The sequence below is a fragment of the Rhinopithecus roxellana genome, chromosome 19, assembly GCF_007565055.1.
Source record: "Rhinopithecus roxellana isolate Shanxi Qingling chromosome 19, ASM756505v1, whole genome shotgun sequence".
NCBI lineage: Eukaryota > Metazoa > Chordata > Mammalia > Primates > Cercopithecidae > Rhinopithecus > Rhinopithecus roxellana.
In genome coordinates, this window is record NC_044567.1 from 18,354,572 (window position 1) to 18,381,383 (window position 26,812).

General features: G+C 52.2%; 5 protein-coding genes across 7 annotated transcripts in view; 2 read left to right on the forward strand and 3 right to left on the reverse strand.

Moving 5' to 3' along the window:
* Positions 1-28: 28 nt before the first annotated feature.
* On the reverse strand, positions 29-10,742 carry POLDIP2 (DNA polymerase delta interacting protein 2). The gene is made up of 11 exons (XM_010372319.2): positions 10,441-10,742; positions 8,940-9,021; positions 7,655-7,752; positions 6,558-6,654; positions 6,314-6,389; positions 6,004-6,111; positions 4,495-4,631; positions 3,601-3,627; positions 3,272-3,397; positions 1,930-2,009; positions 29-1,077 (listed from the first exon to the last, which is right to left on the reverse strand). The coding sequence occupies exons 1-11, from the start codon at positions 10,599-10,601 to the stop codon at positions 963-965; spliced, it is 1,107 nt and encodes a 368-aa protein (XP_010370621.1). The 5' UTR covers positions 10,602-10,742; the 3' UTR covers positions 29-962.
* On the forward strand, positions 10,736-16,760 carry TMEM199 (transmembrane protein 199). Of its 3 annotated transcripts, none has more exons than XM_030923069.1 (6): positions 10,736-11,013; positions 12,043-12,116; positions 12,442-12,531; positions 13,593-13,635; positions 13,800-13,912; positions 14,158-16,760. In XM_030923069.1, exons 1-6 carry the CDS (start codon positions 10,803-10,805, stop codon positions 14,314-14,316), a joined length of 690 nt encoding a protein of 229 aa, XP_030778929.1. In that variant the 5' UTR covers positions 10,736-10,802; the 3' UTR covers positions 14,317-16,760. The 3 variants fall into 3 exon arrangements, with proteins under 3 accessions (XP_030778929.1, XP_010370620.1, XP_030778930.1); XM_010372318.2 differs by having other exon boundaries at positions 14,221-16,760; XM_030923070.1 differs by having other exon boundaries at positions 14,415-16,760.
* A 572-nt stretch (positions 16,761-17,332) lies between these two features.
* SEBOX (SEBOX homeobox) lies at positions 17,333-18,290 on the reverse strand. Its single transcript, XM_010372317.2, is given in 4 exon segments — positions 17,333-17,539; positions 17,541-17,720; positions 17,867-18,027; positions 18,194-18,290. Coding segments are annotated over 4 exon segments (645 nt in total).
* Positions 18,291-20,315: 2,025 nt separating this feature from the next.
* VTN (vitronectin) lies at positions 20,316-23,335 on the reverse strand. The gene is made up of 8 exons (XM_010372316.2): positions 23,147-23,335; positions 22,934-23,053; positions 22,514-22,858; positions 22,298-22,437; positions 21,881-22,037; positions 21,529-21,681; positions 20,737-21,081; positions 20,316-20,513 (listed from the first exon to the last, which is right to left on the reverse strand). The coding sequence occupies exons 1-8, from the start codon at positions 23,208-23,210 to the stop codon at positions 20,401-20,403; spliced, it is 1,437 nt and encodes a 478-aa protein (XP_010370618.2). The 5' UTR covers positions 23,211-23,335; the 3' UTR covers positions 20,316-20,400.
* Positions 23,336-24,522: 1,187 nt separating this feature from the next.
* The window catches only part of SARM1 (sterile alpha and TIR motif containing 1), a 33,958-nt gene continuing 31,668 nt past the window's right edge, over positions 24,523-26,812 (forward strand). The window contains exon 1 of the mRNA XM_010372315.2: positions 24,523-25,431. Within this exon, the coding sequence (XP_010370617.2) occupies positions 24,962-25,431 (470 nt within the window). The 5' untranslated portion in view covers positions 24,523-24,961. The remainder of the gene's footprint in view (positions 25,432-26,812) is intronic.

Below are 26,812 nucleotides of genomic sequence, written 5' to 3' on the forward strand. Positions count from 1 at the left end.
CCCCTGGAGGACTAAGGACAACACTAACAAGGGCTGGAACTGTGATTTAATACTAATTCAAGAAAACGACCTCTAACAATCACTGCAGTGGCGGAGGAGAAGAAATCCTAAGAATTGGGGCAAGTTGCAGCACAATTCATCTCTGGCTCTTGGAAATCTGAGAGAAGCTCAGGAAGTAGCTTGGCTTAGTCATCATCCATAGCTAAAGCTGCTCCTCGGCCAAATTCCTGCATTTGTGGTCTGGATGCTTGGCAGAGTCATGCTCAGGGCTGGCACACCCATTGCTCCAGGAAACCCGACTGGCTTGCCTCCCTCCTCTCCTGGGCTTTAGCGAGGCCAGAAATGGCAATGGTTGGTCAGTGCTAAGAGCCAGGCCACTCTGACTGTGACACTGGTCTCCCTCTCTGCATTTGGCAGAAGGTAAAGTGAACAAGAGTCCAGTCCAGCAACCCTGCCAACTAGCTGAGAGGCCCATTGACCGTAGGAGATGTCCAGCCAGCCACCAGGCTGAGAGGGAAACAGGCACATGCCCTACCAGGGGGGCAGCTCCCTGGAAGGGCAGCAGAGAAAGCAATCAAGGGCACACACTGGGTCAGAAGGGAAGCCTGAGACTCTGGGAGCAGAAATGGCAAGGGTGGCCAAGCGTGCACTGGTTTACTGATCAAACCTCATGTGACAGGCCAGGAAACTCCTCCAGGCCTGTAGCAGCTGAATACAGTTCCTAGGTGGAGAGGTTTACTGGAACATGGTATAGGCAGGGCTTATGAGGAGGCCAGCCTTGGAGGTGTCCCACATGGGTCTTCTGAAGAAAAGTTATACCACCCTCACCACAAAAAGAACCCCACAATCAAATTAAGAGACCCACTGTGGCCGATGATGGGGAGAGAAGAGTTCTGCAGCAATTGTGGGATGACAGTTGTTCTTCCTGGTGACCAAGGAAGCACTTGGGGCCTCAGCTGGCCTTACCAGTGAAGGCCTGAGGGTGGTGTCTTCTCATCTTTATTGCTTTCCAGGGAGAAGGGAGGGATCCGAACATCAAAGTGGGAGCCATCAGGTCTTTCAAAGCGGAATGTGCCCCTGCAGGTCAGAGAGAAGCTGGTTTAGAAGGAGCCAGGGCTGAGGCCTCCTAAGGATCTGGATGGCCCTGTGCCCTCAGCTGCCAGCCACAGAGGACGTGTGAGCCTGAGCTCTCTTCTATCTAGCTCATGACAGGATGACTCGTCCAGAGACCCAAGAGCCCCTCATGGTTATCCATGAAAAGAAAAACAGCTGCAGTGGTTCATGCCTGTAATCCCAGCATTTTGGGAGGCTGATGCCGGCAGATCACCTGAGGTCACCTGAGGTCAGGAGTTCGAGACCAGTCTGACCAACGTGGAGAAACCCCGTCTCTACTAAAAATACAAAATTAGCCGGACGTGGTGGCACATGCCTGTAATCCCAGCTACTTGGGAGGTTAAGGCAGGAGAATGGCTTGAACCCGGGAGATGGAGGTTGCAGTGGGCCGAGATTGTGCCGTTGCACTCCAGTCTGGGCAACAAGTGAAACTCCGTCTCCAAAAAAAAAAAAAAGAAAAACACAGCTGTCCAGATTCTGGCCTTTAGATACATACTGTATAAGCTACCCAACTGCATTTTCAGGCTAAGGAGTGAAACACAAAGGGAAAAAACCCAACTATATGAGCAACTCTGCAGCATCAAATCACCAGACCTCTTTGGCCTAAGACCTCAGTCCACAAATCATAGGGAACTGGGAAACAGGCAGTAAGAGAAAATCAGACAAGTCCCACACAACAATAAATAGCAGATAAGCCTCCCTCTAAGAATGTAACTTGGCCCAGAGTTAATGGCAAGCTCTAAGCTCTCACTGTTTTGACCTACAGCTTCTGTTTGTGGAGCTGGGTGGTCCCTACTGCTGTGCACACTCACTCACCACATGTGCCCACTGGAAGCCTGCAGCGAGACGTGGCTGCTATACTGGAACGCGGGCTGCTCCTTGGATAACACCGGTTCCTGTAAGGATTTAGGCAAAATGGGTCAGGCCAAGCCCCAGGGACATGTTTCCTGCACCCCAGGGTTACATGCTGACTGCCAGTTCATCAAGACTGGATGTCCCCCACCATAGCAGGCATCCCACAACATGATAACGCTGCCTGCTAGTACCTCCTCCCACAGCACGACCATTTGGCCTGGGCCTTTTATGCTGGCTCTGGGAAAGATATCTCAGACTGAATGTCAGAGGGCACTGGGCAAAGGACCTCCTCTGCAGTCTGTGGAACACAGTGAGACCCCATCTCTACACACACAAAAAAAGTTTTTAATTAACCAGGCATAGTGGTGTGTGCCTGTAGTCTTGCTACTCAAGAAGCTGAAGCAGAGGATTGTTTGAGCCCAGGAAAGTAAACTATGGTCACACTGCTGCACTCCAGCCTGTGTGACACAGCGAGACCCTATCTCTAAAAACGAAGGATCTACTGTGGAGATATCCCCTCCAGTGTCCATTCATGCGTGCTAAGTGCCAGGCACCACAGCAGGTACTCTGCAAACGTCTGCTGCTTTAATTCTCCTAGTGATCATAAGGTAATTGGTGTGATCCACATTTTAGCAGTAAGGAACTAAGATTTTGGTTAAATAACTTGCTCAAAGTTATGCAGTGAATATATAACTCAGCTGGAATTTAAAGTGACTAGCTAAATCTAAAGCCCTGTTCTTATTCACTTTACCACCTACCTCCCCAGTCCCCACTGAATTTGATAAATGCTTGTTGAATGTCGCCCCTGACACCAGTACTGCTTGTGACTTTATTTCTCAGGAGACAGGGTTGGGTAGGCAGGGATTATAAAATCAGATCTCTTCAAGGACCAGCAGAGGATGTAAACATGTAAAGGGGCAAAGAGGCAAGATCACAGCGAGTGGTGGGGGTGCGTGCCCCACCTAACAACATTCAAATTTCAGTTTTTAAAAGACACTACACCAGTTTTAAAAACTACACAAGTTTTGACTTCAGACTCACTTGGGTTTAAATCCAGGCCCTGCCACTACTAGTTATGGGACCATGGGCTAGTTATTTAACATCTCAGTCTCACTCTCTTCATCTATGAAATGGGTTTTTAAGAAACCTATCTCATGGGGTTGTTTTAAGATTTCTAACCCAAAACAATACAATGTGTTCACAAAGTGAGCCTCTGTCTATAACCGCAAAGGAGAAGGAAGCCTTGCACTAAGCCCCGAGGCTTGCTGCACGGGACCAGAATTACTAGACCAGGGATGCTCACCCTGCCCACTACCCCTCGGCCTCGCACTGTCTCCAAGGTGCCGGAGAGACTGAATATCCTCCAGTGCCGCTCCCGGAGCTGTACCACGTCACTGTCAAGGTTCTCCAAACGGATACAGTAGCGCCACTGAAGGGGATGTGGGAGAGGGAGTTTAAAAAGAGTAAACTTTGGGTAACCCTCCTCAGAATTCTGTGCAAAGCAAAAGTCAACAAAGCTGACACATGCACTGCACAGGTTCCGCTCCTGCCAGAAGGTGAGCTCCCCTACCTCCACCCTGACCCCCAGGCACACCCCACAAGCTCCCCTTCTTCCAGTACAGTGCCACTCACCCAGTACACATGGGAATTCTGGGCTTCCTAGGGAGAAAATAAAAAGAATTTAAGTCCCACAGGGCAAGACCAAGTGTGTTTCAATCAACATCTCTCCAATGCAGTTGATGTATTCCAGGAAGGTTGTAGCCAGACCAAATTGAGAGTATCTGTGAGATAAGGATGATAGCTGAACTATGGCCTACACACCCACAGGGAGGCAACATCCTTGTATCCACTCCTGGCCTCCCCACTCTTCATCCCTTCAAGATCTCCAACAGAGCTGGATGCCAACAGAAATCAGCTACAGGACTCTTACCTTTTTCACTGTCCTCCTGGCCAGCCCTGCCCCCTATCCTTGCTGCCCTGGGCCCCTGTCCTCCTCCTGTCTCCCATTACTGTCCCTTACTATAATACTTTAAGTTGGCCTCCTCCACTACTATGAGGTCCTGAAAGACAGGAACGGTGTTTCATTTATATTTGTATCCAAACATGCAATGACTATCACACTTTTCTCACCTATAGCTTCTGTCTGTGGAGTTGGGCGGCCCCTACCACTGCACATGCTTACACCCAGGCAATGTGTAAGTGTCTACAATATGCGAAGTGTTATGCCTACACTGCTTTAAATAATTATGTGTATATTCTTCATAAACATGGCTCCCTTTGAGCAAGAGGGAAGAGACAGGATAAAGGATTCCTTCCTGGGACCTATGGGTTTCCCTGCCTGCTCTAGGTCTTGGTGTCAGCCACTGTCTAGAGGCTACTCAACCCCACCAACACATGCCACCACTTGGGAGCAGAACCATAGGGACATGGTTTATATTTAGACTCCCCTCCCCCAGCAGTCACCTTAAGGACACCATATACCTTGAGGCCTACCCCTGCTAGAAGGGGTCCAGGCTGGCCACATACCCTCATGCCCATGTAGAAGGGGATGACAGTGACACGTATGTTCTCAGTTGTTTCCCGATGAACATCAGAGAGCTCCAGCCAGGGATGATTCTTCTCTTGCCAGGCCCTTAGTGTCTCCCGAGCCACAAAAGGAGGTGCTGGAGCAAGATACAATTGGTTAGTCCAAGCCAACAGTCCAGTGCGATTGCCCCTCCTAGAAAACCCTTCCTAGTGGTGGCCCAGGCAAACAGGATGCTCATACACGAAACAAAAGTACAGGCTGGAAGAAGGCACAGGACTGCTACCAAGAATAAGCCCCGAGGAGCTAGTGCACCTAGCTCCTGGGAGTTAAGAGCCCTGGTTTTCAGACCTCACTCTGCTGCTAACAACCTTGAGTCCCTTGTCATCATCCCTGATCCTCAGTTTCCATATCTATAAGAAAATAACTGCCATCTGTCAGGTATGACACCTATGAGGCATGACAAGTCTAACAGGAGGTTGAAAAGGGTTGTGGAAATAGAGCTTTGGAATGACTTCTTTTCTTTTGGAGATGGAGTCTTGCTCTGTCGCCGGGCTGGAGTGCAGTGGCGCGATCTTGGCTCACTGCAACCTCCGCCTCCTGGGTTCAAGCAATTCTCCAGCCTCAGCCTCCCAAGTAGCTGAGACCACAGATGCACACCACCACACCCAGCTAATTTTTATATTTTTAGTAGAGACAGGGTTTCACCACATTGGCCAGGATGGTCTCGATCTCTTTTTTTTTTTTTTTTTTTTTCAGACAGAGTCTTGCTCTGTCGCCCAGGCTGGAGTGCAGTGGCCGGATCTCAGCTCACTGCAAGCTCTGCCTCCCGGGTTCACGCCATTCTCCTGCTTCAGCCTCCTGAGTAGCTGGGATTACAGGCGCCCACCACCTCACCTGGCTAATTTTTTTTTGTATTTTTAGTAGAGACGGAGTTTCACCGTGTTAGCCAGGATGGTCTCGATCTCCTGACCTCATGATCCGCCCGTCTCAGCCTCCCAAAGTGCTGGGATTACAGGCTTGAGCCACCGCACCCAGCCGGTCTCGATCTCTCGACCTACTGACCTACTGACCCGCCCACATCAGCCTCCCAAAGTGCTGAAATTACAGGTGTGAGCCACAGCACCCGGCCCATTTTTTTTTTTTTTTTTAATCTGAGACACAGTCTCGCTCTGTCACCTAGGCTGGAATGCAATGGTATGATCTTGGCTCACTGCAACCTCTGCCTCCTGAGTTCAAGTGATTCTCCTGCCTCAGCCTCCCAAGTAGCTGGGATTATAGGTGCCCGCCACCACGCCCAGCTAATTTTTGTATTTTTAGTAGAGACAGGGTTTCACCAGGTTGGCCAGGCCAGTCTCGAACTCCTGACCTCAGATGATCCACCTGCCTGGGCCTCCCAAAGTGCTGGGATTACAGGAGTGAGCCACTGTGCCCGGCCCTGGAATTATTTCTATGATATTCTTTGATGAAAAGGCCCTCCCATTCCACCTCCCCTTCTTGAGAGAGATTACCTTTTGTCTGGTCATACAGAAGAAATCTTTCAAAGAGTTCATGTTGGATGGGAACCTGATCAGTGGAGGTGTAGGGGAGGATGTCTTCATGGCTGACATAGTCCAAGCCTGGCACAGAGATGCAAAACACAGTGAAACTCACACAGGAGAGGAGAGAAATGGGGTTGAGAAGAGACATTAACTGGCCTTGTCCCAGTATGGGATAACCCTGGTATCATACCCTGGCATCATAATCCCTCCCAGTGGATGACAGGACATCAGGACACCAGACTCCTTCTTGACAGATACCATTCAAATGCTAACTACTCACCTGGGATGGCATAGAGGGCCCGGCTGTCATCATGGTTAGCCAAGAAGGTCACAGCTTCTGTCTGAGATCTCTGAGACTAAGGCAAGAAGTGAATCAGGGCTTTGTTTGCCACTGTGCAGTCCAAGGCCTTGGGGACCAGGACTGACCTGGGCTCTGTTTGACCCCTTTCCCTCCCTTTGTCCCCATTGAGATGCAGGACTTTCCATGGAGAGGACCCCCAGGCCCAGCCATTTTGCTTACTTACTATATGTGGGCAGTCACGGGCATCAATCAGCACCTGATAGTAAGTGTGAGTTTTGCCTTTCACCTCCTTGGAGCCATGGCCAGCAGGGTTCTCTGCTCTATGGGGTGGGAGAAGGAGGCCAAGATCACCCCACGAGAAATAGAAGCTGCACCTGATTCAGCTCCCTACCCCTCCTGACCTAAACAGGCTGGTCCCTGATCTGAAGGGGCTTTTTAGCACCAGCTGGACACCCATTCTGCAGCACCTCAGCTCAGCTGCTCCTCAGTTGGGGCAAACAATACAGCATGGAAGACCATGGTATGGAGCCATCATCTGACTATGTGGATACCTCTTTTTTTTTTTGAGACGGAGTCTCGCTCTGCCGCCCAGGCTGGAGTGCAGTGGCCGGATCTCAGTTCACTGCAAGCTCCGCCTCCTGGGTTCACGCCATTCTCCTGCCTCAGCCTCCCGAGTAGCTGGGACTACAGGCGCCCGCCACATCGCCTGGCTAGTTTTTTGTATTTTTTAGTAGAGACGGGGTTTCACCGTGTTAGCCAGAATGGACTCGATCTCCTGACCTCCTGATCCACCCGTCTCGGCCTCCCAAAGTGCTGGGATTACAGGCTTGAGCCACCGCGCCCAGCCGTGGATACCTCTTAAAAGAAGGCGGCCATGTAGAGAAAATCAAATTGCCACCTCAATCCCCAGGGCCCAGAGTACTCTTGTCTTCTTATATCCCAGGGATTGTCTGTTATCACTTAATCGAGCTGAACCTTTTGTTTTAACGTATTCTAGGGATGATGTGAGATTGAGGGAAAGACTCCAGCTGAACATCAACAAATCAAGACGACTTGTCCCCCAAATGCCCTCTGTGGTACTCATAATGAAAATTAGGAGTGGCTTAGGAAAGCATTCTGGGGAGGCCTAAAGGGACTCTCTGACTGAGACTATCCCTGGCACTCAGCACTTTTGTCTCCATGGGTCTTAGTCCCAGAGAAGTACTCTGGGGATGTTTCCAAGGCCCAGGAGGATGCTGTTGTCACCCCTGGTACCCCAATTACATATGTCTGCTATCTCCTCCTGAGGATACTGTGAGGCACAACCACAGGGAAACGTACTTTTCTGGAGCTGCAGAAGCCACATCCCGGTCATATAGTCTGGCCTGCCAGGGAAACAGGACAACACCTCGGTAGCCGAAAATGCTATGAAGGAAAAGCTGGGAGGAAAGAGGGGCCTCAGTGAGTCTGCAGTCCAGCAAATCCATCCAGGTGGGCCCCAGACCACAAAGCAGCACAGGTGGAGGCAACTCCAGCACAAGGTCTTGCTACCTTTTCCCTTGAAGTCTGTGATCAACCAGACCAATGGCTGGAACACTCTTATTTCTTCTTTACCTGGCTGACTCTACTCATCCTTTAGGTAAAAGCTTAGGCCTCCAGGAAGCCTTCCCTGACCTCCCTTCCACTTAGCACAATGTACAGCTATTGGCCATTTGCAAATCATTCATTCTTTTCTAGACTAGAAACTCCACAATGGTAGGAATCATGTCTACTTTGCTTTCTGATTTAACCCTAATGCACAATGCCTGGTCTATTGTAGGCACACAGAAAAATAAAATGTTGAACAAACAAAAAGTCTTCCTTAACTTACGATATGCTAGAAGGGCCTAAATCTATCCCAGTGGACCCAGAACAAAACTGATATAGAAAAAGAACCACACATCCAGAGTTTACCACACTAAAGTCAATACAGCAAAGCATCAAAGGTTTACTTTTCTGAAAGCTCCCTCCACTGGCTTCCCACCATCCACTATGTTAGAGACATCTTCAGCAACTTGGCTAAACCTCGCTATAGTCCACACCATTCCTGTCCACACTAACTTGGAAAGAGAGCCCACTGACACATTAAGTGCATTCAAATTAGGAGAACAGAAACCATTATCTATAAAACGATTCTGGGCTGGGTGTGGTGGCTCACGCCTGTAATCCCAAGACTTTGGGAGGTCAACGCAGGTGGATCACCTGAGGTCGGGAGCTCGAGACCAGCCTGACCAACATAGAGTAAACCCATCTCCACTAAAAATACAAAATTAGCTGGGCGTGGTGGCGCATGCCTGTAATCCTAGCTACTTGGGAGGCTGAGACAGGAGAATCACTTGAACCCGGGAGGTGAGGGTTGCGGTAAGCCGAGACCTCGCCACTTGCACGCCAGCCTGGGCAACAAGACTGAAACTCTGTCTCACAAAAAAAAAAAATAAAAAATAAATAAAAATTTGAATCTGGTCTGGCACCAAACATCAAGGAGGAATGAATGGAAAACCATACCATGCGGCCTGTGACCTAATCTGACTTCTTTCAGAAGCAGAGCACTCTATGAAAATGAAAGATGACCCAGCTCAATACTGACCTGACCGGTCTCATATTTTCCATTCTGTTTTGGCACCTCAAACACACCAACTGTCTCCAACACTTTGCCCTCTGGTCGATTTCTGAGTAGGAAGCAAAAGAACAAGCAACAGAAAAGCTGAGAAGGTAATGGTACTCATCCACCAGAAAAAGCTCCTAGGATACTGAGGGGCCACCGTGATGACAGCAGAGCAGGGTTTGGGGTAGTGGGGCCAGCTGGAGCAGGAAAGGCTTTCCTCCTCCTTGGTGAAAACCTCCCCAGTCTCCCAGTGTTAGATGTGACCACTCCCATATTACTGTCTTCTCTCTTCACGGGGCATTCGTCATATCATGCCCTCACACTCTGCTCAAATGTACCCCTGCCCTTGTTTCTTCCCTAACCCACGCTCCTGACCTCCCACAGCACTTTAACTGTCTTGCTCATCACTTTTTCAATGTTTTAAGAAGGGGTATATCTTTTTTTCTTCTTTTCTTACATTTTCTAAATCACAAGTCATCAAGCAATATCCTGCCCACTTTACACTTCAGTTGTGTTCATGTCTTATCTTTATTAAATACTGTAAATTCCCTGGGAGCAATGCCTGAGTCTGATTAGCTGGTACTGCCCCCTCAGAGCCTAGTGTAGAAGAGGTGCTCAAAAAATATTTGTCCTGTATTATAATTCCATGTCCATCTCCCCCTCTAACCTGTAGCCCTTATATTGCCCTTGAAAAGCTTAAACATCTCTAGATTTCCTACTGCACCTAGCCGCTCTCAATATCGTTTTTGTTCATATTCTCACAGGGGTCTTAAATTGCAAGTAGCTATCATCTCTCCCCAGTGTCAGTGTCTAATATCAGCCACTAAAAGGTCAGCACCGTCAGTCACCACTCTGAACAGGGCTGCTCTTTCTAGGGGCCCTTCAAATAAAGGCTGTTTTTACTGTTTTGAAGATGTGAACTTTATGCTTCCTCCCACTGATCCACCAGGCCGTTTGATCCGCCTATCCCATCCGCGGAGAGTTTCCACACCACCCCCTTGGCCTCAAACCCCCTTCCCCAAGTCGCATAAGAGAAAATCGATCTCCCCAGTCACGTAGAAACCTGGAGCCTACGAGGGTCCACACCCAAGAGTCTCGTTTCCCACCTGTAGCATCTTTCTGAGGGAGACCTTATTTGAATCCAAAGGCTGAGGGTTCCAGCCAAAGCCCTAGGGCTGAATTTAAAAGGTGCCCTCTGACAGCGGTGCTGGGGACCCCAGCCGGGGAAGTAGGATTCACTCGGGGAGGGTAAACTGTTCCCCCTCAGGGCCAGCCCCGTACAACCAGGGCTCTGGGCCGCGCTGGCTTCCCTGCTCCTGGCACATGTCCCAGACAGCGCAGGTCGGCTCTCTGCTCGGGATCCTCTCCTGGGTCAAACTCCAGTCACCCTCAGCAGGCCCGGGCCCCTGGCCTCCGCACTGGCCAGGAACACGCTCCCTGGGCTCCAGGCCCAGTCCTCGCGCCCCCTGGCTCCGTCCCTCACCGGGACGAGAGGTGCCTCCGCGTCGTCGTGGTCGCCGCTGGCGAGAAGGCCCCAGCTCCAGCCGCCGCACAGAGCGGCCTCGGCCACCGGGCCCCAGTCAGCGACCGGGACCACCAGCGGCTTCCCACGGTCAGGGCCCGCCGGGCTGCACAGGTTGCCATGTCCCGCCCAAGCGCCCGCCCGGCTGCTGACACAGAGCCCTACCGGCGGCCGGGCGGCGTTCCGCCCCCGTCCCACACTGCCCCGCCCGGCGTCCCGGCCCTCTTGGCCCGCTTGGTCCCACCCCGGAGCTCAGAGCTACTTCCGGCGCGCGGCGGGCGGAAGTCCGGGTTGGGGTCACCTGACTGGAGTGTCGGCTAGATATGGCGTCTTCTTTGCTTGCGGGCGAGCGATTGGTGCGCGCTTTGGGCCCCGGCGGGGAGCTGGAGCCAGAGCAGCTACCCCGAAAGCTGCGGGCCGAGCTTGAGGCCGCGCTGGGAAAGAAGCACACGGGCGGTGATAGCTCCAGTGGCCCCCAACACTTGGTTTCTTTCCGTCTCATACGGGATCTGCACCATCACCTGAGAGAAAGAGGTGAGCCCCAGTCTCCAGTCCGGGGTCGCCTCCTTGTTTCCAGATCGATTCCCTCCTGAGGTCTTTTCCCATCATTCCCCTTCTTCTACGGAGCACTCATCTATACCAGCGAAGAGTCACCCCATAAATCCCAGGGCCACCCACTTTCTTAACTCCCAGGAATTTCTCGTGGATGATATTTGCTTGTGCAGTTTTTTGCTCTTTTGAGAGCCCGCTCTTCACTTCCAGGCACACGTAGGCCCAATTCACCCTTGAGAAAGTCTAGGTTTTTACTAAATACAAGTATCACAGGTTCTGTCTCTTCCTTTTTCTACACTTTAGGAATCAGCTTAGCATAGTGAGCTTGTAGGAATCCGGATTTCTTTCCACCTCAGAAGCAAGAGTGGTGAAATCTGATACTTTGTTCTGTTTTGTTTTTGATATAAGATGACAGAAGCTGTGTTGAAAGATCTGGCCTGGGAGTAGCATGCGAGTTCCGGTCCTAGCTCTGTCACTAATCCTCTGAAGGAGTCATTTCTCTTCGCTGGGCCTCAGTTCCCTTATATGTAAAGGGAAGGAATAGGGCAAACTAGCACATAAGTTATTTTGCCAGAAGTAGCATAGACTAGCCAGAAGTGCAAAGGGTAGACTGCTCAATTATTAGAACTAGAAAGGACCTTAGAAAGAGATTGCCTAGTATTAGTGTCCTCTGAGCATTTAGCATCACTATGAGCTAAACCTATTTAGGGAAGAGCTATTGTGGCCACAGAAATGATCTAACCCAAAGGCACAAGTAAATGGTTTACGTGTTAGTTGTAACACTGGCAGGATAATTGAGAGCTGACAGCTAAAGTCAGCTGCACAGCACTGGGAGATACCCATATGGAATTATCCAGAATTCTTTTCAATTGAAAATGATCCTGGACAATGGATTAATGTAGAGATGGCCCTGTTTTATTTTGGTAGAAAGAAGGGCTGGACCCCTCTTGATCTTAACCCTTCAACCTTAGCTCTGTGGATCATTGCGTTTGTGAAACCTTTTCTTCTCAGATTCCAAACTATACCTCCATGAGCTCCTAGAAGGCAGTGAAATCTATCTCCCAGAGGTTGTGAAGCCTCCACGGGTACGTAAGAGATACATTTGTGGGAGTGGTTATTGACTGAGTTGGGCTTATCCATGATACACTGAACTTATAAATCAACTTTCAGGCTTGAAAATTTGTTTTTGAAATCTTTGGGATCTGGGGGAACCAGATATTGTCCTCCCCATCAACTGTTTGGAAAATTGAGATTAAAAAAAAAAAAGTTTCAAAGCATTGGAGTTAGAACTAACTAGTATGTGAGTCTCCTGATACCTTTAGCAGTGCTTTTCCCCTGGAACCAATGATTATGATGTACTTTCTAACAAGCTGGGAATATCATTCTTCTCATTTGATTTTTCTGCTTCAGAACCCAGAGCTAGTTGCCCGGCTGGAGAAGATTAAGATACAGCTGGCCAATGAGGAATATAAGCGGATCACCCGCAACGTCACTTGTCAGGTAAGGGCCTGCTCTTCAGTACATGGACTAGGTAGCCCCTCAGAGTAGGGCCCTGCACTGCAAGAAGGTACGGAGTTTAGAAGAAACATGGACACTTGGTTTCTATACTGTTCAGGGACCATAGGAGCTCTGCATACAAACTCAACGCAATTCCCATCTCATTCACTGAGACTCTGGGCTGAGATGGTGACCGATTTTTAAACATTGTAGAAGTGGGAGTGAGTTAGCTGGGCACGGTGGCTCACGCCTGTAATCCTAGCACTTTGGGAGGCTGAGGTGCGTGGATCACTTGAGGTCAGGCGTTTGCGACCAGCCTGGCCAACATGGTGAAACTCCATCTTTACTGAAAATACAAAAATTAGCCTGGCGTGGTGGCAGGCACCTGTAATCCCAGCTACTTGGGAGGCTGAGGCAAGAGAATCACTTGAACCCAAGAGGCGGAGGTTGCGGTGAGTCAACACTGCACCATTGCACTCCAGCCTGAGCAACAAGAGCAAGACTCTGTCTCAAAAAAAAAGGGTGGGGGGTGGAGAATGAGTCTTGGAGGCTTTTTTTCTTTTCCTTTTTTTTTTTTTTTTTTCTTTTTGAGATGGAGTCTCACTCTGTCCCCCAGGCTGGAGGGCAGTGGCAGGATCTCTGCTCACTGCAGCCTCTGCCTCCGAGGTTTAAGCGAGGTCTCTTTTAGTAGAGACCACGTTGGCCAGGCTGGTCTTGAACTCCCAAACTCAGGTGATCCTCCTACCTCAGCCTCCCAAAGTGCTGGGATTACAAGGTGAGCCACTGTGCCCAGCCATTGGAGCCTGTCTTCTGACAGGGCTCCCTACTATTCTGTGGCATGCTCCTACCCTGGAACAGGAGAGTGGATGGGTACTGGCAGCCTGTGTCCTCTCTCCAAAATGCTTGCTCCGTGGTCCAGAAAAGAGTCAAAGTGGTTCCAAACAAAAGAATCCCTGGAGAAGGCAGTTAATATGTTGGGGAATAGAGAGGGCTGAGCCCAGACTGACAATGGATGCTCTCTGAGCTGCTTCTATTCTGAATCATCTGCTTTGTCTTTTTCCCAGGATTCAAGGCATGGTGGGACTCTCAGCGACCTGGGAAAGCAAGGTGAGGTACTAGGAGATCAGGCTTCTAAAGCCTCTTCCTGAGATGGGTCATGACACTTAGGCTTGTTTGACTGGAACCCAGTTGGTGGGGGAGGCAGCCATGAGATAAGAGCGCCTCCTAGAGAATGTTGAACTAAAGATTCCCTCTCTGGCTCCTCCCCAAAGTGAGATCATTGAAGGCTCTAGTCATCACCATCTTCAATTTCATTGTCACGGTGGTAGCTGCCTTCGTCTGCACTTACCTTGGAAGCCAATATGTCTTCACAGAAATGGCCTCGGTGAGTAGGCACTCGGCAGGGCAGGGTGCCCCAGGTAGGGGTGTTAGTGGGTAAGGGAGGACGTATGTGAAAGTGCCTTGCACAGGTTAGGAATTGAACAGATATTTATGCCATGAACAAGGGGAGCATTAGAGCTTTCCAGCAGTCACGGGAGGTTAGGTAATAAACCCAGGAGAAGCCACATTCTCTTTTTTTCCCCTCCCCCAACTTAGAAGGGGATTGGGGGCTCTCCATCCTCATTTAAGGTGCTCGGGTACAGAGCTGAGTGTTGGCCTGCATCCCTTAAGCCTGGTTCTCCCCATCTCCAGCGGGTGCTAGCTGCATTGATCGTCGCCTCGGTGGTGGGTCTGGCTGAGCTGTATGTCATGGTGCGGGCAATGGAAGGCGAGCTGGGAGAACTGTAACTGGTGCTTCATCTTCAAGTCTAGAGAAGACTTTGGGGGCTTCAGGCTCCAATTGCCAGTCACCGACTCAGTCAACCCATCAGACTTTTTGTATTCAGCTCCAGTTAGTCAGAAGACCAGCCCAGGCCAGCTGCTGTTTCTGTGGGGAGCCCTGTGTTCTGTGAATTTCCAAAGGGAGCATTGGAGGAGATTGAGATAACACATCTTTAAAACGGCAAGAACTGGTCTTGGTCTATCAGTACGTCTTCCTGAATCCGGTACCCATCTGCCTTCTCTAGTCCATTCTAGACACAGCTGGGACTAGGGTTTTTCCTTCAGGAGCAGATGGAATCCAGGCCTTCCCAGAAGTAGACCATACTGCCTTGAACTTGTTCATATGTACAAACTGATTACCAGTTTTCTCCAGACATTTTTAATGCAGACCTGTAATTGAGTTCAGAAGCCTCCAAGAAAACAGAAAGGATCCCCTTTGTCCAGTTTGTGCTGGAAGAGGAGCTGATCAGAGACATCAAATAAGAGAAAGATGGGTTGCTGTAGAATGGTAAAACTGGAAGCAAGGCAGCTACCTTTTTGCAAAAGGAAATGGTGTTAGGCCCCTTTTCCAGAAGATAAGACAGACTCATGGAGAGCAAATGACCGGCTGTGGTCCTTCCTCTGTTAAATGGAGCCGAAGACGACTATGTTGTCCTGAAGTCTTGTAATGTTTAACTTCTGAGAACTTAGATAAGTGGTGTGATGATAGGGTCTGTATAACGCACTGAAAAGGGTATCAGGCTTAGTTATTTATCCAGTAAATATTTATTGTATCCAGGGTATTTCTATTTTAACTCCTGTGACAACACAAAACACAGCGATTTCCATAGTTCTAATAGTTCTAACTGTTCACGGTCTGCTCCTCATGGTACACTCTTTTTGGTTCACTGTATGTACTCCTGTTCTCTCTTTTTTTTTTTTCCAAAGCACTTTTCTGTTTCAATAAATTATATACTCATTTGCTCAGTGGACACTTCCTCTACAATGTTTGCCAGTTTCTGTTAGTTGGAAGAAGTGTCAGCTGTGAGAAGACAAATTAGGTGGCACTTTGCAGTGTTTCCAGTAACCTGAACTATATAAAATTTGTATTAAAAAGCTACACTGCGCCAGGTGAGGTAGCTAACACCTGTAATCCTAGCATTTTGGGAGGCTGAGGCGGGTGGATCACTTGAGGTTGGGAGTTCAAGACCAGCATGGCCAACATAGTGAAACCCCATCTTTACTAAAAATACAAAAAAATTAGCCAGGCGTAGTGGTACGTGCCTGTAATCCTAGCACTTTGGGAGACCAAGGTAGGAGGATTGCTTGAGCTCAGGAGTTCAAGACCAGCCTGGGCAACATGGCGAAAGCCAATTCCCATCGCTACAAAAAAATTCAAACATTAGTTGACATGGTAGCACACGCCTGTAGTCCCAGCTACTCAGGAGGCTAAGGTGGGAGGATCCCTTGAGCCTGGGAGGCAGAGGTTGCAGTAAGCTGAGTAAGCCAAGCTCATGCTATTGCACTCTAACCTGGATGACAGAGTGAGACCTTGTCTCAGTAAAAAAGCAGGGGGCAGGGGGAGAGGAGAACCAAATGACCTGTCCTCCAGTTCTCAGTATGTAGAAGGGAGCTCTCTCATCTAGCCACTCCTGCCTCAACTATGCCATGCTTTCTCTAATGCACTCTGGGTCCAGGGACTGCTTGGCAGGAGGTGGGAAGAACAAAAAGTTTGGGGCCTTCCCAGTTTCTTAGGGCCTGTCTGGAGAGGAAACTAGGATTTACTGAGTTTTTACAATGTGTCACACACCATGTAAAGCCCTTTACCTACATTATTTCTTATACCTCAAACAGAGAGCAAACAAGTATCCCCATTTTTTAGTCACATAGAGTTCCAGAGTTACCACGGTTACATAGCAGAGTCAGGATTTGAATCCAGTGCAGACCACAGATACCATGGTTTTCTCTCCAAAGCAGAGCAGCTCCGGAGGTGGAGGTAACTGGAATGTCCTAGACTCAGTGGGACCAGGAGCAGGGGCTGCCAGCAGAGGCGCTCATCTCCCCCAGGGTCTTGTCAGTCAGAACCTTAAACCCTTCAATTAACTATCCCTCTAATCCCAGCAGAAGCCTGGGTAATACCTCCCACCAAGAATCTGTGTGGAACCTGGCCCCATTTTGGGATTAGGTGATGGAGATAAATTTCCATGGCAAACGGCCCTCGTCCCCATTCATTTGCAGAGCACAACAATCCAGATTAAGGTACAGAGTTTGGGTTTTATTTGGAGATTAGTTGGTATTACAGATGACGGTGATACCAAAACCCAATGCTGCTGCACCCGCCTCATCCCATATCTGTCAGGTTGTCTCTACGGCCCCACGTCAGAGGGCAGCCAATCTGATCTTTGTGAAAATTAAATCAAGATAAGCCCCAACTTCCTGTCTTTGCTTTATTACTTTAATGCCACTCCCTCTTCACATCCATAGTTCTGATTAATTTGTCCAGGTGGTCGACGGTCAGGAGAGGTGGCCCTGACCCATAACGAAGTTGACTCCAGCAGTCTAGATGAGGAGCAGCATTCTCTCCTACCTCACTTAGCAGTTAGCAAGGTAATGGCCTGGAGAGACCTCAGGAGACAGGAGTCTGCCCCTTCGGAGGGAGGAGGTCATCAGCTGGTGAGAACTGGGGACCAGGACTGGCAAGAGTGGAGGAAAACATGGCCCTCATCTCATCCTTCTGAAGGTACCTCCTGCCACAACCATGAGCATATGCCCCAAAGGGGTCAGGTGTGGGGTGGCAGGAGCTAGGCCCCAGTCTGTATAGGACCTGCATCTAGGCTGGCCTGGAGGCCAGTGGAAGGGAGGGATGCCTGAGCTAAATTCCTTTCCGATAGGGAACTCCTTTGCATAAAAGGTGGGGCCGGGGGGATCCACTTCTGATGTGTTCAGTCCCAGGAGGGGCAGGGTGGGCTACAGGAGTCAGAGGAGGGGTCTTGCAAGTTCTGGATCAAGACCAGGCGTGGTCCACATTGGTGACAATGGCCGAGGCTTAGATGAGGTCAGACAGGCTGCCTAGTGAAGTCTGAGGAGTAGCTGGCTCTAAGAAAGGGTGGACCTCTGAAGCCCCAGCTGGTCCCCGTGGGGCTACAGCTTTAGTCCCTTCCCAGCCCTGCCCTGGACCTAAGCCAGGAGCTGGACAGGAGGTGTATTGACACTACTGAGGTACACTGAGGTGTGCCGCTGGAGGGTGGAGGTTGGCCTGGTATTTGGGGATCCCAGGGCTGCTGGAAGGTGTCTGGAAGAGAACAGGAGCTCTGGGGGGACTCAGGCCCGGGGCTTAGACTTCTTGACTTCCTGTTCTTGATTCTTTTGGTCTGGCGGTTCTGGAACCACACCTGCTAGGGAAGAAGAAGGAGTCTATTCTGGCCCCAGCATCCCCTCCACCCAGGGACAGGGGAAACAACCTGAAGGCAGGCTCCCCAGCGAAGGGGCTGTGGGCCAAGCCCAGATGATGGCTGTGTGAGAAGGGGTCGCAGCTCACCTGTATCTTGGCCTCAGGAAGGCGAGTGACCTGGGCCGGGTGCTCACGGGTGCTGATGTCAGGGTAGGGCCATGCTGCAAACGCCCTCTCCAGCTCCAGCAGCTGCCCTTTGCTGAAGGTGGTCTGCTTTCTCTGGTGGGAACCCAACCCACTGCCACCGTCTGCGGGCCACGGTGGGGGTCCAGCAGGGACTTGCTGAAAGAGCCTCTACTCGGCCTCAAAGCCCTCAATCAACCCTGAAGTCCCTACTCCCAACCCTCTTCAACCTTCCCTCATCCCACCGTGCCCTACGTCCTCACCCTGCCCACACTTCCCCCATCAGATCACCTGCTGAGGATGCATCCACAGGGCTGGCCATGGAGCTGGCAAAGGGTAAGGTGCCAGAGGGCCATGTCAGGGCTGTGCCCACACCAGATCCCTCCATTTGGGTTTTATCCTGCTAAGGGTGGCTGGCTCCACCTCCAGGAGGGGAGAGGTTTAGAGTCCAGCTCAAGCAAAGCAGAGAAGTCTCGGTGGGGAACCCTGGAGGCTGGGTTGGGCTTATGAGGGTATGGGTGGGGCAAATTGTGTACCCCTGCCCCTCCAGGGCCTCACAAAGGAAGCTGGACCCAGCATCCCTCCTCAAACCTCAAACTCTGGCAGTCTGTACCTGAAATCCTATACTTCATGAAAATCCTCCCAGGGGTCCTTCCAGGAAGCCAAAGAAAACCATCTCTCCAGTGCTCCCAGGCACTGGCTGCCCCTTCTGGAGCCCTTAGTGCTCTGAACCTGGCTGCCTTCAGGGGAGAGGGGCTGGAGACCTCTCCTACAACTGGGGACTGGGCTGGTGAAGTGGGACAGGATGAGAAGGATGGTAAGGTGACAAGATGAATGGGAGCCAGCTGCTGTCAGCAGGACTGGGGAACAGATGTCGTCACCAGGTTGCCCTCAGGTCTGCTTTAGAACTTTGCCTGCATCTAACCCTTTCTCTCTCTGGCCCCTCAAGAGCCAGATGGACTTCCTGGGGTTCGGAACCTGGAACCAGAGGAGGTTCCACAGGTGCAGTTGAGGGGTTCTAAGAAAGATGATAAAGATGTTTATGTGTATAGTATTCTCTTCCTTGGGCATATTCTGAACCACTTTTCCTTAAATTTTTAAAAGTTTGTTTCTTTTTTTTTTTTTTTTTTCCAAGATGGAGTCTTGCTTTGTCACCCAGCCTGGAGTGCAGTGGCATGATCTTGGCTCACTGCAACCTCCACCTCCTGGGTTCAAGCAATTCTCCTGCCTCTTCCTCCAGAGTAGCTGGGATTACAGGCGCCCGCCACCACACCTGGCTAATGTTTTTGTATTTTTAGTAGAGACGGGGTTTCGCCATGTTGGCCAGGCTGGTCTTGAACTCCTAACCTCATGATCCACCCACCTTGGCTTCCCAAAGTGCTGGGATTACAGGCGTGAGCCACCGTGCCTGGCCTAAATTTTATTTTTCTCACTCTGTTGCCCAGGCTGGAGTACAGTGGTGTGATTTCTGCTCACTGCAGCCTCAACCTCCCAGGCTCAAGCAATCCTCCCACCTCAGCCTCCTAAGTAGCTGGGACTACAGGCACACACCACCCATAAGTTGCCCAGCTAACTTACTTACTTATTTTTTGTAGAGATGGTGTCTTGCTATATTGTCTAGGCTGGTCTCCAACTTCTGAGTTCCAGCAATCCTCCCACCTTGGCTTCCCAAAGTGCTCGAATTACAGGCATGAGCCACCATGCCCAGCCAAAAATTCCCTCCTTTTTTTGTTTTGTTCTGCTTTTAGAGACAGAGTCTCACTCTATTGCCCAGGTTGGAGTGCAGTGGTACAATAATAGCTCACTGCAGCCTCAAACTCCTAGGCTCCTGGGCCTCTTTTCCACGAGAACTGTGTGCTTTTGAATTTCCTTTCAGTTTCTCCCCTTCACTATCTCTCCTGGTCTTGCTGCTCCCCATCCTAGACCCTAGACAGAGACCTCAAGAAAGGCTCACTTTAGGGGTGGGTTTGGGGAAGCACAGTGACTGGTTCCCCAAGTGCTCAGGAGCCGGAGCTACTATGATTTCAGATCAGGATGGACAAAAAAGCTGAGCCAGAACCCCACCACCTCTTGCCCCTTCTCTCTCCTCCAAGACCCTAGTCAACTCCAAGGGGCAAAGCAAGCCTCACCCAGGGAGGCTGGTCTGGTAACTCTGTCACCATCAGAGGGGTTCAAGTGCCTGCTTAGCTGCTGGTGGGTTGCTGGGGGTTGCTTAGCTCAAGAGGAAGGGTAGCTCTCAGGAGGCCTTCCCCAGTCCCAAACTTCGGTTCACAAAGAGGCCCTGAGCCCAACATGGGTTGAACACAGCGAGGCCCTTCTCTGTCCCCTTCACCAACCCATTCTGACAGCCCAGCTTCCTCTCCTTTACTCAGGCAGGGATATGTCCACCCCAATCAGGACAGTAGTCTTAAACTCAGGGCTAAGTGACCTTTATTGGGCTGGGGGAAGGAGATTGGAGGAGGGAGCTACAGCGGGCCCAGCCTCGTGGGCTCTGCCTCCTACAGATGGCCAGGAGCTGGGCAGCCCAGCCAGTACTGGGCGATGGGGCGTGGGTAGGGAGGGTCCACAGTGTCCACTCGCCGTGTGCGAAGGTTGACTCGGTAGTACTTGTCTGGAAGAGAGGAAAACAGAGGGTGCGTGAGGCTCAGCCTGGCCCTGCCCACTCTTCCCTTAAGAAAGTCTCAGAAGGGAAAGTGAACATCCACGATGTAGCTAAGGACTTCTGGCCTGGCTTTCTGTGGTCACTACCTGCGGGCTGTATTCAGCCCTTATGGACCAGGGACAGCAAGGAAAACCCAAGCTAGACCAGCTTCAGGGGTGGCAAGGGCTCCTACCTCCAGAGAAGAAGAAGACACTCTGGATGGGTTCACAGGTGGCAGGCACAAGCCAGTCCATCCTGTAGTCATCATAGTTGTTGGCTCCCAAGTTACTCTCCTCACTGGAGAACAAGGACAGCCACGTGGCGCGGGATGGCCGGCGGGAGTTCTGGTTGCGGCCACGGCTGTGGCCTCGGCGTGAACGGTAGCCTTTGCGGTTGCGACGCCTAAACTTTTGCTTCTTGGCCAAGGAGGGGCGGGGTGCCATGCCTGAGACGTAGATGTGGCCAGCCATGGCTGCGTCCACTTGCTCTGGCACACCACGCCATTCCCGGCTGATGAACTGGGGCTGTCTCATACCAGCTGTGGCAGGGAAGGGGTGAATGAGAGGTCTTGGGGGTCCGAATCTTGCCCCCTCCAGCAGGGTCATTAGAGTTCATCTGCTGCACCTTGCCCAAAGACACACAGCAGCGAATGGCAGAGCCAGGCCTTTGATTCTCAGTCCAATGCCCTTCCCTCTGTGCTCCCTCCACCATATCACTGGTGTCTAGACCCCAGACCCCCTAAACTCAGCCATATCCCCTCCCTCTGCTGGCTGTGCCCTCAGCTGTGCTAGGCAAAGTCCAAGGTGTGGGGTCATATAGAGCCGAGCTTCCCCCAAAAGGTCAACAGAAGCAAAGTCTGGCCTGAGCAAATAGACTTTGATCGATAGCTCCACAACCACAGCCCCCTCCAGCCAACCTGGCTCTACCACTACCCAGGGGTTTCAGCCCTTTTGAGGGAGAAGAAAGACTTGCCCTCTCTGCATACCAGAGGTTCTGCCCCAGAAAAGAAGCTCGAAGATGTCCTCCCAGCTGTCCCGCTGCATCATGGCAAAGTGCTCAAACACAGCCGACAGGGAGCTGCCTTCACACTCCTCCTGACTGGGCTGGTGCTGGAACTGGTACTCCCAGTACTGTTTCCCTGGGGAGCAGGGTGGTGGGCATTAGGAGGGCTGGGCCAGAGCAAGACTGGAGATCCCAGAGGCTGTTGAAGTTAGGATCTCCCAGCATGAGGTGGGGGTAGGGGGTGGGCACATGCTGAGGCCTGTCCCCAGTGAAGTGTGAAAGGAATCCAAGACTGCTCCACTGCCTGCTCAGTCTCCCACCCACCCCCTGAGTACCCTTGAAGAAGTAGACCCGCTCCCGGCCGCTGTAGCTATGGGCAGGGAGGGCCAAGGCTGCGTCCACATTGTCTGGGATGCCATCGAAGCCATCAGAGATATTTCGGGGGTAATCAGGGTCCAGGACACCATCCTCAAAGCGCCAGTACTGACTACCCTAAGAGGTGGGGAAAGTGAAAAGGGGTATGGAGGCTACTGGCTGGGCACAGAGGCAGAGTCTCTTGCCCTAAGGCAGCCGTTCCCAGGTCCAGGTTCACTGCCCAGGACCTGGAGTCTTGGGGCTGCCCTGTGCTCAAAGAGCCCCCACCAGGTCCTGCAGTGCCCTGGGTCCAGCCTCCCTGTCCACCCTGTCCCTGGGAGCAATAGCTCTCAAACCCTCCCTAGATGCTTTCTACCCTGGCCCACAGCCGCTGGCACCTTGAAGAGGTAGGTCTTCCCCTGACAGTTGATGCGGGTGAAGGCAGCATCAATGGGGCCCTCGATGCCCCAGACATCTCGGATGAGCTTGGGGTACCCAGGCCTCACTGCCTTTTCATCCAGTTCATAGCAGTACTGCCCTAGAGTGGAGGAGTTGGTGTGAGAGCAGGGACGCTCCTGGCAGACCCCCATCCCCAATACCTGCCCTGGATTCACCTCGGAAGGCAAAGAGGGAACCGTTCTTGAGGTCGGTGAAGGCGTCGAAGGGTTTCCCACTGCATAGCTCCTCCTTTGCTGGGAGCTCAGGGGTCTCTGGATGAAGGGTCTCGGGCCTTGAGTCCATCCCCTCAGGCTTAGAGGTGCCCACCTCAGGTGCAGGGGATTCTTCCTCAGGGTTCAGAACAGTTGCCTGCTCAGGATTCCCTTCGCGCTGGGCCTGGAGGTCAGGGCTCAGGGAGGAGCCCTCTGGCTGTTCATGGATGGTGGCATTGTTCTTCTCCTCACCATCATCATAGACCACATACTCATCCTCTGGCATAGTGAACACATCCCCACGAGTCACTGCAGAGAGTGGATGGTAGTGAGTCTCCAGCTGCAAGGGGCACCCCAGCCCACCCACCTGGGCTCTGAACACACCTTGGGGCTTGCACTCAGCCGTGTAGTCTGTGCAGCAGCTCTGGTAGTAAGAGCAGAGCTCATCACACTGGCACTTCTTGTCAGCGTTGAAGCCCTCAGTGCAGCGGCCCTTGCATGACTCTTTGAGGAAGGGGTGTCAGTCGGTGCCGCCAAGCCCGGGCCACCCTCGCCCTCCCTACATTGACCCAGATGGCCACCAACACCCCCCTGTACCTTGGTCGGCCACAGCAACCCATGCCAGCAGGGCCAGCATGAGAAGGGGTCTCAGGGGTGCCATGGCAGGACTTCTAGCTCAGTGCCTGGCAAGCTGGGCTCTGATCTCCCTGAAGTCTCCGCTTTGATGCCTGAGGAAGGGAGGGAGAGGCAGAGACAGGGAGGGAGGGGACTGAAGAAGAGGAACTGCCTTTTCTGCTGCTCTGTTTGCTCAACCTCCAGCCCATCCCCTCTGCCCCCTCCAGCGGCTGCTGCAGCAAAGGTCACATTCCTGGAACACTGGGCCTGGGAGAGCTGGGAGATAAGACCTTTGCCAAGCTCAGAATCATTAGGTCATCAGAAGGGGAATTAGCACCGTGGATCTGGAGGGCAGAAAGAAGGCTCATTGGGCAATAGCTTAATCTCTCTGAGTCTTAGTTGAGTTTCAGTAAAATGGGATTAACAAAGCCTTGCCTCATGGGGTGTTGGGAGATTACATGAACTGGAACAGACAAAATGCCCAGTAGCTGGAGCAGTCACAAATTCCTTCTCCAAACATGGCTATTGATCCATGATTGTTTGATCAGACACATCCCTGGCTGGGTGCTCATTCGCCATTGTTTATTTAGGGCAGGAAAAAGGGAGTGGGAGGAGAGTTTGTAAGCACTCTGGGGAATTTTCTTTTTTAGCATAAAAGAACAAAGTTTCATTTCTGGGTTCTTCTCTTGGGTGCATCAATCTCCCCAGGCTGGAAATTTGGGTAAATATCAACCCACTGAACTAGATTTGATTTCTGAGTCTTTTCTGAGCAGGCCACTCCCTGTCCCCAGCCTCAGTCTTCTCATCTGTAGAGTGGGCTTGTTCAACACACTTTTAGACTCTCAAGAGAAATATGATCCCTCTGCCTGGAAAATGCCCACTGACATGAAACACCTGATTTTGTGCCCAATTTCAGGTGTCCACAGAGCTTCTGAAATCCTCCCATCACCTGAAAAAAAGTGATCCTGAGATTTTAGCTGATTTTTCTGTTCTGTAATCAGAGGGGACTGTGATTTTGGCCAATCTCTTCCTCATGGGCTTCAGTGGAGTCAGCTGTGGAATGGAACACCGATTCCCACCCCCAGAGGCATGTTGTGAGGTTTCGCTGAGAAACAGGCATAAAAGGCCTTAAGAGTTATGATGATTGTTTTAACCACTTAGTAGGGAGGGGGCACGCAGCGGTGTTGCTCCCACGTACCGGTGTCACGCGGGGCGGGGAAGAGGGGGTGGAGAACGGAGACCGTCATCTCATTTTCGACCCCCTTCCTCCAAGTCCAGCGCAGGAGGAGGTGGCTGCGACTGAGGGGCTAGGGAAGGCTGGCCAGGGGCGTGGGCGTGGCTGGGGACGACTTGGGGGTGGGGCTGCGCAGGAGGCTGGAGGAGCCCCGCTGGACCCAGAGGCGGGGCATCGGCCCCCGGTCCGCTGCGGTTCCGGGGCGTGGCTGCTGCCGAGCATCTCCCAGCTCAGCCGAGCCCCTGCCCGGGCCACGCTTTGTTCCAGCCGCCGCCTGCTCTACCCTCCGGCGTCCGGAGCCATCCCTCGCCTCCTCGCTCTCTCCTTTCGCCCACTCCCTGCATCTTGGCCTGCATCACCTTTGCCAACCGCTGCGCCCCCGATCCTGCCCTCACTCCTCCCTCAAACTTCTGACCTGCACCCTTGCCTGGTACCCTTCTCTCTATTCCTCCCCCTCCATCTTCTTCCCCCGACCCCTCTCGGGTCTCTCTTTTCCCAAAACCGGGGTCTCTCCGCGCAGCTCCCCCCTCCAGGCCGGGGATGTCCCCCGCGCCCCCGCGCCCATGGTCCTGACGCTGCTCCTCTCCGCCTACAAGCTGTGTCGCTTCTTCGCCATGTCGGGCCCACGGCCGGGCGCCGAGCGGCTGGCGGTGCCGGGGCCGGATGGGGGCGGTGGCACGGGCCCATGGTGGGCTGCGGGCGGCCGCGGGCCCCGCGAAGTATCGCCGGGGGCAGGCACCGAGGTGCAGGACGCCCTGGAGCGCGCGCTGCCGGAGCTGCAGCAGGCCTTGTCCGCGCTGAAGCAGGCGGGCGGCGCGCGGGCCGTGGGCGCCGGCCTGGCCGAGGTCTTCCAACTGGTGGAGGAGGCCTGGCTGCTGCCGGCCGTGGGCCGCGAGGTAGCCCAGGGTCTGTGCGACGCCATCCGCCTGGACGGCGGCCTCGACCTGCTGTTGCGGCTGCTGCAGGCGCCGGAGCTGGAGACGCGTGTGCAGGCCGCGCGCCTGCTGGAGCAGATCTTGGTGGCTGAGAACCGGTGAGCGCGCCGGGCCGGGGTTGGGAGAGCGCCGCGCGGTGTGGACGGTCAAGCGCCTGGGTTCCCGTGTGCCTCGCGCCGTGCCTTTGCCTCCCTCACCTCTCTGCCTGCCTGCACTACATCTCTGTTAGGATCAGCCTGTCCGTTTCACAGATAAGGAAACTGAGGCTTAGGAAAGTTTAGTGACTTGCCCAGTGGGTCACAGTGAACTAAGATTTGCTCCCAGGGCTAGTGGAGTGAGGAATGGAGTTAGAGGACAGGAGTCCGTCCCTGGCTCTATGGATGGAGATGGCATCCTATTGCCAATTCTTCCTCTCCCCCGCCCCCCAAGCCCACAGCTCTCCTGCCCACCGGCTTGGGTTCCCTTCTAGGACACCTTCTTTCCCCATCATCCCATCCCCCTCCCAATGCGAGAAGAAGGGAAACACAATGCTCAGAAAAGAGGGAGGGAGAACTCTCCTTTCCCTCCTCCCCAGGCTGCAATGTGTGCTGGCCTGAGGCTGCTTACTCCCTTCTTGCCGCCCCAATCCAACTTATGCTCCATCAGTCATTCTGGTTCTTGTAACCAGATATGATCTCATTCTGCGTCTCCTGATGGGAAACAGTTTTCTGCTGGGAGGCATGGGTGGGGGAAGAGGACACCGGGGTGTGGAGCCCGGCAGGGACCAGGCAGAGTGTGTATTCCCTCCCTCCACCCCACTTAGCACCAAGATGCTGCAAGAGGGTCAAACAGAGGCCTCATTGCCACTCTTGCATGTCTCTTGGGATCTCTCCTGGAGTATGAAGACCTCCAAGGACTCACTTTCCCTCCCTTCTGATGCCAGAGCAGACCAAGCTGTCACACTCCAGTCTCATGCTGAAGTCTGGAGCTTCTCAAGCTTAGAAGAGTTTTTGGAAGAGTCACTTTCAGCTCATGCAGCTCTCACAAGTGTGAAGGGAGTGGGTTGGGGGTGTTTTCCTTGCCATTTTCAAAAAGAAAAAAAATACCTTGTGATTGCTGGAAATGACACAACTGTCAAAAATGCATGAATTGGCCGGGCGCGGTGGCTCAAGCCTGTAATCCCAGCACTTTGGGAGGCCGAGGCAGGCGGATCACAAGGTCAGGAGATCGAGACCATCCTGGCTAACCCGGTGAAACCCCGTCTCTACTAAAAAATACAAAAAACTAGCCGGGCGAGGTGGCGGGCGCCTGTAGTCCCAGCTACTCGGGAGGCTGAGGCAGGAGAATGGCGTGAACCCAGGAGGTGGAGCTTGCAGTGAGCTGAGATCTGGCCAGTGCACTCCAGCTTGGGTGACAGAGCGAGACTCCGTCTCAAAAAAAAAAAAAAAAAAAAAAAAAAAAAAATGCATGAATTAAGCAATTTAGGTTGGGAAACCAAGA

Coding starts and splice junctions, on each gene's coding strand:
- TMEM199 (XM_030923069.1), top strand. CDS start 10,803: ATGGCGTCTTCTTTGCTTGCGGGCGAGCGATTGGTGCGCGCTTTGGGC. Junction 12,117..12,441: donor AGGTTGTGAAGCCTCCACGG/GTACGTAAGAGA, acceptor TTTCTGCTTCAG/AACCCAGAGCTAGTTGCCCG. Junction 13,636..13,799: donor CAGCGACCTGGGAAAGCAAG/GTGAGGTACTAG, acceptor TCCTCCCCAAAG/TGAGATCATTGAAGGCTCTA.
- POLDIP2 (XM_010372319.2), bottom strand. CDS start 10,601: ATGGCAACCTGTGCAGCCCGGCGGGCCCTGACCGTGGGAAGCCGCTGG. Junction 4,632..6,003: donor TCTGTATGACCAGACAAAAG/GTAATCTCTCTC, acceptor ATCTTGCTCCAG/CACCTCCTTTTGTGGCTCGG. Junction 3,628..4,494: donor CCTTCTACATGGGCATGAGG/GTATGTGGCCAG, acceptor TTTTCTCCCTAG/GAAGCCCAGAATTCCCATGT.
- VTN (XM_010372316.2), bottom strand. CDS start 23,210: ATGGCACCCCTGAGACCCCTTCTCATGCTGGCCCTGCTGGCATGGGTT. Junction 23,054..23,146: donor GGTTGCTGTGGCCGACCAAG/GTACAGGGGGGT, acceptor CCTTCCTCAAAG/AGTCATGCAAGGGCCGCTGC. Junction 21,082..21,528: donor TTTCTGGGGCAGAACCTCTG/GTATGCAGAGAG, acceptor TCCCTGCCACAG/CTGGTATGAGACAGCCCCAG.